Below are 9,373 nucleotides of genomic sequence, written 5' to 3'. Positions count from 1 at the left end.
GGCGGCTGCAGCGCTGCGCTGCGGCCGAGACGCGCCGCCTTGCTGCAGAAGTTGTTCTGAGATGGGCTTCGGCGACTTGAATATAATCTGCAATTTCTTCCCCCAGGTTTTGATAGAAGCTTGTCTCTGAAAGACTAGAAAGGAGTAAAGGTCAGAACATTTTAATGTGGTTAATTACTTGGAGCATTTTTTCAGCTCAAATCGTTGTTAAAATAATGCAAATAATACTGGAAATTTAAATGTCGGTAGCTGGGGAATCAACCCCACGGAGCTGTCTGAGCGAGGCTGACAAGGCTCCCCAATGACAGTTAGAAAATTCGTTCTGCGGATGAGAACACCATGCGCTAGTGAGCCTCGAAGCAGTTATATTCACAAAGGTTTTTGACTGAAACGAGTTCAAAACTGTGAGTCAAAATGAACTCGCGTGACTGCACTGTGGGCTATAAACTGTTCTTGAAAAACTGCTCTGAGGAGGTAAAGCCCCATCCTTATGCACATAAAGTGGAATCTCATGCGGCATATTTGGGTAAGAGATACATTCTGTACTTTGTTAATTTATTTTTAGGACACGATGACGACTTTGGATGATAAAGTTCTTGGTGAGAAGCTCCAGTATTATTACAGCAGTAGTGAGGGTGAGGATGAAGACAGTGATAAAGAAGATAAGGAAGAGGAGAGCACCATTCCCGAAAGTGTCGGGGAAGTAGAGCTTAGCAGCGATGGCAGCGCAGTCAACACAGGTATTGTCATACCGGACTAACTGTTCCGTACGTACTTGGGTTATTCAGGTGTCTTTCTAAAATTCATTTTTCAGCGTGGAAGTCCTGGTTTGTGCATGCTTGAGTCAGACATTGATAATTTCCTGGCTATAGTTTAACCTTGCTTTTAATAGCCAGTTCTTTATTTTAGTGCTTGAGTTCTCTGAGAGACTTCAGCAGCAGCTGCCACGGTGAGGGGCTGCAGTTAGGGTTTGGGCAGGCTGGTCGACAATGCGTACGTTTCTCTCCTGTGAGCCACGCAGCTGATAACCACTAGCCGGCAGGTGCTGAAGGAGTACCTGAGGAGCAGGCAGAAGGTGGCCAGGGTTTCCCAACACCACGTACTCTGCTGCCACTCTCAGGGGCACTGTACGATCCAGTGGGTGTTTCTTATGAAAGACCGGCCCACTGTGTTTTATGGTTTCTTTAAGAACAATGGAAAATCTGTCACCCGAAGGAGGAATGGGAGAATTCTAGTTACTAAACTGGCACACTTAGAAAGGACCTGAAAAGGTAGCTCCGCTGGGCCCTGGCAGCGCGGTAACGGCAAGGTGCAGTTGGTAAGAGCTGGCGCTGCGGTGCCTCACAGAACGTGTTCCTGTACAAGAGCGCCAGCAAACTTCATTACGCTGCCCGTGATCATTTCTCTTCTCGTACAAAGCCATGCTAACAGCAGGGCAGTTCTTCAAGGCTGGTGGCTCTATTTCAAGAGCACGGATATTAATCTTTGGGACAATTCTGAGAGTAGCCTAGTTAGATAAACTTCAGTTGTCTTAGGAAAAAAAAAAGTAGATTCAGGCTCAAGGACATGAAAATGGCAAATCACTTTTGTTCCATTTCAGCGTTCTGCAGAGTGTACAAAAGGTTTATGACAGGGCCACTATTTTACTGCTGGCTTACAAATTATTGCTTGAATTTTAAATGATAATTTGATTATCCTTTTATACGAGCTACCTACATATTTGATTTCAGGTCCCAAAGGAGTCATTAACGACTGGCGAAGATTTAAGCAACTGGAAACAGAGCAGCGACAGGAGCAGCGCAGAGAAATGGAGCGACTCATAAAGAAGTTATCTATGACATGTAGATCTCACCTAGATGAAGAGACTGATAAGCATAAGCAGAAAGAGCTTCAGGAAAAGATCAATGGAAAGGTAGGACGGCCTGAAGGAATTAAAACGCCACTGGAATGTTTAACGTTTTCAGTTCATCCTGTGTATGGGAAGCAGAAAGGAGCTGGTGTTCTGTCGGGAGATACGTGTCCTTTCTCCCTAGTAAACGGGAGCACAGCAGCAGTGTAAGAGGTGCCTTATACCTGTACTGGCCAGGTGTTGTCAAGTTTAATTTTAATTATTTGGTGGTTTTGTGGTACTGCAGAAATTCAAGGAATTCATCTGCTATACCAAAAAAGTCCGAATCCTTTTCTCAGGTTTCCCTTATTTGTTTATCAAATAAGTCAGCTCAGGGGATTAATACAGCAAACCTGTGAATGCTGCTCCCCAAGCCTAGAGCAAGGGTTTAGGAGTCCTTACTGGTTTCGTATTTAGTAAGTGGATGTTGAGAATTCAGCTTTGCCTTTGAGCTCCCAAGATAGGTGCTGTTGGGGGTAGTGGATGGTTTTAATCAGCTGGGCTGTATAACTTGCTCTTAACGGTTCGAGTCCGAGGAGTGACCAATTAGCAGATAGTACTTCTTGCGTTCAGATGATGAATGTTGACCACACTGTCCCATACTTAGAGTGATGTAAATATGTTTAATGGAGCAAGTGAACAGAAATACGTAAAATCCCATTAAGTTCTACAGACAGGATTGTGTATTTGATTGCCACAGAATGTTAAGTGAAAAACTGAGCGAAAAACCTCATGAAGCGGCAGCTAGATGTAGGTCAGGCACAGCATCCAAATCACTCAGCTTAGAGAAAGCACAGAGCCACCATTAACCCAAATTAGAGTGGGAGCGTGGAGCAGCCGCGTGTGCTGTTAGCGCAGCTTGTGGCAAGGAGAATCCCCAAGGCTGGAATCGCTGCTCCCTCCGGACGTGGTTTCTAATTAGATCAAAATGGAGAGTAACACAGAGGGGGCTTGAGCCTTCATGGGTTACACTTTGCTGTTACTAAAGAGGAGTGACCCGCATTCATCCTCTTGATTTAAATTCTCGTTATGTAAGTGACCCATACAGTGATGCAGATCTCTTTTTCGTGTATCTTTGTACGTGTTCTTAGATGACGTTACAAGAGTATAACATGATTCACAACGATGAAGACGACGAGGAATTTTTGCAGCGATACAGGAAGCAACGAATGGAGGAGATGCGGCAGCAGTTGTACAGTGGGCAGCAATTTAAACAGGTTTTTGAGATTACCAGTGGAGAAGCGTTTTTGGACACCGTTGATAAAGAGCATAAGAGCACACTGATCATGATCCATATTTATGAAGATGATATCCCTGGCACCGAATCCCTGAACGGCTGCATGATCTGCCTGGCCGCGGAGTACCCGACAGTTAAATTTTGCAGGGTGAAGAGTTCTCTCATTGGCGCTAGCACACGCTTCACCAACCACGCTCTGCCAGCGCTGCTGGTCTACAAGGCGGGGGAGCTCATCGGCAATTTCGTGCGAATCACTGACCAGCTTGGAGAAGATTTTTTTGCTGTAGACCTGGAGGCTTTTCTGCAGGAATGTGGTTTGCTTCCAGAAAAAGACCTCGTGCTCCTGACTTCTATACGTAATCCTTCAGCGTGTTACAGTGAAGACAGTGATCTGGAAATAGACTGAACCACTTCTGCCAAGGGCCTGTCGGGGTCATTGTGCTGTGGGATGTTCTTGTGCTAGGGATCGTTCTCTCTCTTCCGTAGCGTGCATACTCTTCCCCTTCATGCACCTTGACACTTGCTTGTTTTCCCTTCTCAAAAGCATCACCAAGCATCACCACAGCTGCTTCAGCTGCCCAGTGACACTGGTCTTAAAGTTCTTCCCCAGAACCATGGGGTGACTACTACTTCTGGACACGGTAAAACTATCCAGTGCTGGCTGAGCCCATTTGCCTCTTGAGGAACTTTACTGCTACTGAACGCAGCAGCTGCACATTCCGCTTCCCTCCTGCAGCACTTTTGTCGTTACCATGTGGGTGATCATGTTTGCGTTAAGGTGTGTTTGTTTATTTTGCTTGTGCTCTACTTCCTTCATAAATCAGATCGTAATACAGGGAAGTCATTTCCAGGGTTTCTGTTGCATCAACGTTCTCGCTGCCCCCAGCCAGGCTGGTGCTCCGTAGCTGTGAGATGACCCAGGTTATGGCACTAGAAGCTGTTAGCAGTTGATAGCTAATGCCAGCACGGGAACCTCCAGTGGTGCAGAGCGAGGTCAAGTCTTCACCGGTCAGGTCGTGGCGTGGTTGGGTTGCTCAAACCATGAACGTGGCACAGACAAGCCCGCTGAGCGTGTGCACCCTGAATCACCTTCTGCGTTCTTAATCTGATACTACGCGTTTGCTTTCTCAGGCATTACTTACTTTGCTTGTTATTTTTTAATTGAGGAAAGGAGGCTGTTATTAGCTAAATACGTAACCTGATGTAATGCCATGTTTAATGATTAAATTTAATTGCTAGTTTTAGGTAAGGCACTTTGGAACACCAGGAAGAAATATAAATGTCTCTGTAAGCACTAGGTTCTTCAGAAGAATGGATCTTAGGACAGGAAAAAGAATTTGTAATTGTATCTATTTGAATTGTGTTTTAAAAAGTATTATAAGAAGAAAAATAAATAATTTGTAATTAAAAATCACTGAACTGGCACAAATTGTAGCTGTTTTAAGGAAACTGGCAGAAATCCAGGTTTTAAAATATGGCAATAGATTATTTCTTTTCATCTCAGAATTGCAGGAAAAAAACCATTAAACTTAGAGAAAATGAAATCACTGAGTGTTGGATATCAGCACGTTGACGAACACGGATCAAAGTAGCTGTAGTTTATATTCAGGATGGGATTCGGTGAAGTCTGTCGTGCAGTCAGGGTGCACATTACCATCACAATAAAACCCGGCTTGGAGAGGGGGCCGGGGGAGAGCTGACTGCTTGAGCTGCTTTAAGTTTTTTTTTTGTCAAGTGGGGTTTTCACCCCTGTGGCAGCAGACCTGAAGAGGGTCAAACCCTCTCGTGCTGCTGGATGTCGGATGGTGTGCAGTGAGGTCACTGCAGTGCTCAGGTGTGTGGTGGATGGTTTACAGTGCCAGTAGCAAAAAGGAAAAGAGAAAAGGTCTGATTCCAGTTTGTCATTGATCTGGAAGAATGACGAGGGGGAGGAGTAGAGGGAAGATGAGCTGTGATGCTGCTCCTCTTCTCTGCGCCAGCAGCACTGACAGGAGGAGGGAGGGGGGGCTGGTGGTGGCTGCTCAGAGGTCACTGGCAGCGCTGGGTGCTGCTGCTGCTGCTTTTGTCCCTTCCAGAAGCCGAATTCTTCCAAACTGACCAGCTGGTAGTTGTGTGCCCTAAAAAACCAGCATTCTTACTGTGCATTAAACAATGTAACAGAACAAATTTGGAATGGGTTAGGTACTGATTTGTGTCTGTCCCTTACCCACTCCATCCAAATAAAAGCTACAACTCTTGCCATCTCTGTAAGTGTTTTGGCTGAGGTGTTAAATTCTGCTGAATTTCTCCAATTTTAGATGTGGCCCTGACCTGCAGATTAAGAACTGGGCTGTGCTTCCATATACATGGGGGAGACTAAAGGGAAAATGAAATTGTAGAAACACCTACGTAAAATAAAACGCCTTTGCAACATTCAGCTTGGCATCGAGAGCGTCAGGTTCTTGGCTGGATCCAGGAGCCTCTCCCTCCCCCAGAGCCATTGTACTCCATCGCCCCCAGAACTTCATTTGAATTGACGCATGTCTCTGAAGAGTTTGGTTTTGAATAAAGGGTGCTTTCTCATTTTGTCAGAGATGTTTCATCTTTTCTGGCACGGCAGCTTCCCAAGCATGTACGTGGTTCTTACCTATCTGATAAATATTTTCACCATGAGAATGATCAGCCATTGGAATAATGTCCCCGGGGAAGCGGTGGAGTCCCCAGCAATGGATGCTTGTAAGGTTGGGCTGGGCAGGCACTGGGCCAGCTTGTCTTGATGATCCTTTTGGAAAGAAAGATTGGACCATATGATCTTGTAGTCACTTCCAACCTGGTATGCTGTGACACTGGGATTGCAGTAGTAGCGCATGGTTAAGATCTAACAAACCAGCCTTCCTCCTGCTGAGATGTTTCGGGCTGGCTGCCCTTTTTTCATGCCCTTTTCTGCCTGCTCCCTCTGAAGTGCAGGATGAAGGCCCAGGGGATCTGGCCGTTCCTCAGGTAGCAGCTCTCTGGTCGGTTGGGTTGGTGTCTCCCCTTGGCTGCAGCCTGGTTTGTGCGATACGCCCCACGGATCAAGAAGGTACACGTACCAGGTCTGAGGCTTCTCTGCGCCTGGTGTTAATCTTCAAGAAGTGCTATAAATAGGGGTTGAAAAACCACTTCTCAAGTAGGTTGTGTTGCCCCTGGGAAGTGTTTTGTTCTGGAGAAAGCAGCCTGCTGCAGAGAGCAGCCAGGAACTGCAGTACGGAGGGAGTAGTTTGGCACTGGGAGAGGGGAGTGTACAATCACCTGGGTTTGTCCCCGTTTAATCGTGCTCCAACTACAGACTGCGGGGCTTGGCCACGGAATGTGAATGCGCAGGGAAAGGCAGACGGCTGCTTGGCAAGGACAGGGATGGAGTGAGGGGACGAGCTTAACGTGGGCATTTAATGACGGTGCTGACCTGGGTGCCAGGCAGTAAGGAGCAAACATTAGGAACAACAAGCTTATACTGAATTTTTTTTTGGTCTCCAATCTACGTTGTCTTTCTAAAACACTTAAATGATGCCTTTATTGAAAACCCAGACAAGCATTCCTGTGCAACCACTGGCGTGACAGACCCTGCTGGGCTGGGCTCAGGGGAGTCCTTAGGGCCCAACTCATTTGTGCCACCATGGGGTTTAAATAACTTTCCATCGTGGATCCTGATCAAGCGTGGGGCCAGAGAGCTGTGAGCTGCTCAGAGAGGGAAACCCTGGAGCAGCTGCAGCCCAGCTGCAACCTCTGCCCTTCCCTCTAACCGCAGGGACCACTTTGCATGGAAAAACATTGCAGACAATTATCTTCCTTGTACGGTCTGCTCTGGTCAGCAATAACCCCCTGGTCGGTAAATCATCGCTTGAGAGGTCGCATCACCACAGACACGTGTTTTCATTGTTGCTTGCGCCGCATGAACACAAACAGTGCCATCCTCCTGCCCACGTCCATCCCTGTGTGGGCAGCTGGGCTCGGAGGCACTGGTTTAAAAGAACAGAGGATGTCCTACGAGCCCTGTTCACCATCTGGCAGCCCAGTTGGGTGATGCTGGAGGATGGCAACAGACTAAGCACAGCGTTTAGATACAGATTCCTGACCTCTACTTCAGATGTGGCAGCGCATTGTGATGGACAAACTGAGGACGGGAGCGATTTGTACAAACTGCTGAAAGTCTGGCAAAGAAAGTGTGAGAGCTCAGCAGTGTGGGGCTGGGGGAAGCTTTCTGTGCGGAGCTGTGGGTCCCCAGGCTCATGGAGGAGGAGGTTTGAACAGCGTGTTGAGTGCTGTGCCTGGAGTTGGTACGTGTTGGTCCTGCAAAGAGACAATTTTAAATTTCTCACTAGCAGAAGGGTGAGGTGCAGGAGTGAGAGGTTTTGCTGCCTGGGACTGTGCTGTACGTGAGCTGGCGGCACGGCTGGAAGAGATGCCAAACTGGCCAGGATTGGCTCAGCTGAGCTAGTTGCTGGTGGAACGTTCCTCCTTGTTAGCAGAGAGCATCTAGGCAGCTCCCCATGTGCCTGAAGGGCTCTCGTGCGCTTATCGGTGGGTACAAAACCAGCACTGGCAGCCCTCGATAGCTACAAACAAAAGCAGGATGTTTGTGGTCTAACTGAAAGGAGACAAGCGGGCGCCTTTAGCTCGATGGTGAAGGCTGCTGGAGGCTGGAACAGCGCAGGGAAGGGGCAGCCGTACGCACCCCCTGGCAGGCTGCTGCGGCTGGTTGCTGACAGGGGTTTGCGCATCCCCGTGTGGGTTTGAGACACACACTCTCCAGACCGGGTGTTGCTCCCCGTCTGCTGCCGTTGGCCTTTTTTTTGAGGACTCTGTTGCTGGCTGGGCATGGGAAGTGCAACGAGGGTCATGTCCTTGGGGTGGTCACAGGGCAGGGTACAGCTGGTGGTGGGGCAGACCCTGAGGGAGAGCCCCCACTACGGCCACGTAGCAGGGTGTTGGTGGGTGTCGGTCATTTGGGGCACAGCGTCATCACTGCTGTGTGTCACTGCTGTGTCCCACCGGCTTCCCACCCAGTGGGAAGGGAAGGGGGCGGGGAGCTGTGGGCTGGGGAAGGACCGTGTCCTCCTCTTGGCTTACTCCTGGCTGCTGCAAGCTGTGTGGGAGTGGTGGCACCAGGCCCCTCATGTGCCAGGAGAGCTGGGCACAGCAAACTGCCCCCTGTGCCACCCTGCATGCCATAAGGAAACTACAATCCACATGACATCCTGGCGAAACCAGCTCAGTTCTGAAGGGTTAAAGGAGCAAGTGAGAAGAGTCTTGCCTTGGGAGTCTCTTCTTGCAGATGTTCCCTTGCTGTGACATCCTCTTAATGCGCCCCTGCCAAGGCACGAGCTCTTTAAATCTCCCCGGTTTACAATTCCCGTAAAACCTCACTGTAACTGGTTTTAATACTGCCTGGAAGTGCTGCACAACCCTCTCTGGAAGGGCTTGGATCGTGACGTACTTGGTTGATCAGGGATCAGGTGGTGTGACCAGAAACATTTGAAACTTCCAGGGCAGGAGGTGGGACATCGCAGCATTGTCACTCACTCCCCAAACGGTCAACACCCTCATCCTTCCTCATCCCCCCTAGGAAGTGGCAGCAGAGCATGGAGGGGACTGTATCTGCCTGGATATACCCCATCTGTCCTCCTCAGCCCTGCCTGCCCCATCCTCACGTGCTGCCTGGCCCCAGGTTTTGGGGCAGCACCTTGGACCAGGACTCCCTGCTCTGGTTCCACTCGTGTCTCCTGTGGCTTTGTGCGGTGGGCAGAGGAGCCAGCAGTGCCCTAACACCCCCAGGAGGGTCAACCTGGGAGCAGCACGGCCCCCACAGCCTCCTGGCGTGGAGTCACCAAGCTGGGTGGAAGTCCTGCTGGGACAGAGCAGGAGCCCAGGAGTGGTCCCCTCTGGCTCAGCACAGGAGAAAACTGAAGCCATCCTACAAAACACCTGGCCAGCAAGATTTACGTGTGGAATGATTTTATGGGATAGGAGTACACAATGTCGGGTGTAAGCGCTGTGTTATCAGCATCGGAGCAGCACAGGGCTGTGGGGGTGGTGGCCGGAGGGCAGCATAGCTCAGACCTTCACAGGAGACTCAGGCTAAGAGACAGCTCCCCCCTGCCATCCCCACCACCCCCTGAAACCTCTCCTGAGGAGGGTCGCTCCGTTTATTTCTTGTGATGCAGTCAGCAGTGATGCGGCAGCACACCGGCGAGCGGAGCCTGCCCCGGCTGGCCGGCCCCGCCGTGTCC

General features: G+C 49.4%; 1 protein-coding gene across 1 annotated transcript; it reads left to right on the top strand.

Moving 5' to 3' along the window:
* Positions 1 to 106: 106 nt before the first annotated feature.
* Positions 107 to 3,649, top strand: PDCL (phosducin-like). Its single transcript, XM_010142050.1, has 4 exons — positions 107 to 150; positions 566 to 740; positions 1,731 to 1,912; positions 2,980 to 3,649. The coding sequence occupies exons 2-4, from the start codon at positions 572 to 574 to the stop codon at positions 3,529 to 3,531; spliced, it is 903 nt and encodes a 300-aa protein (XP_010140352.1). The 5' UTR covers positions 107 to 150; positions 566 to 571; the 3' UTR covers positions 3,532 to 3,649.
* Positions 3,650 to 9,373: the final 5,724 nt, after the last annotated feature.

This window comes from Buceros rhinoceros, unplaced genomic scaffold, assembly GCF_000710305.1.
Source record: "Buceros rhinoceros silvestris isolate BGI_N320 unplaced genomic scaffold, ASM71030v1 scaffold24908, whole genome shotgun sequence".
NCBI classification, from domain to species: Eukaryota; Metazoa; Chordata; class Aves; order Bucerotiformes; family Bucerotidae; genus Buceros; species Buceros rhinoceros.
The sequence above is the reverse complement of the archived record's forward strand: the minus strand, read 5'-3'. Positions and strand labels throughout refer to the sequence as shown.

Coding starts and splice junctions, on each gene's coding strand:
- PDCL (XM_010142050.1), top strand. CDS start 572: ATGACGACTTTGGATGATAAAGTTCTTGGTGAGAAGCTCCAGTATTAT. Junction 741..1,730: donor TGGCAGCGCAGTCAACACAG/GTATTGTCATAC, acceptor ATTTGATTTCAG/GTCCCAAAGGAGTCATTAAC. Junction 1,913..2,979: donor AGGAAAAGATCAATGGAAAG/GTAGGACGGCCT, acceptor ACGTGTTCTTAG/ATGACGTTACAAGAGTATAA.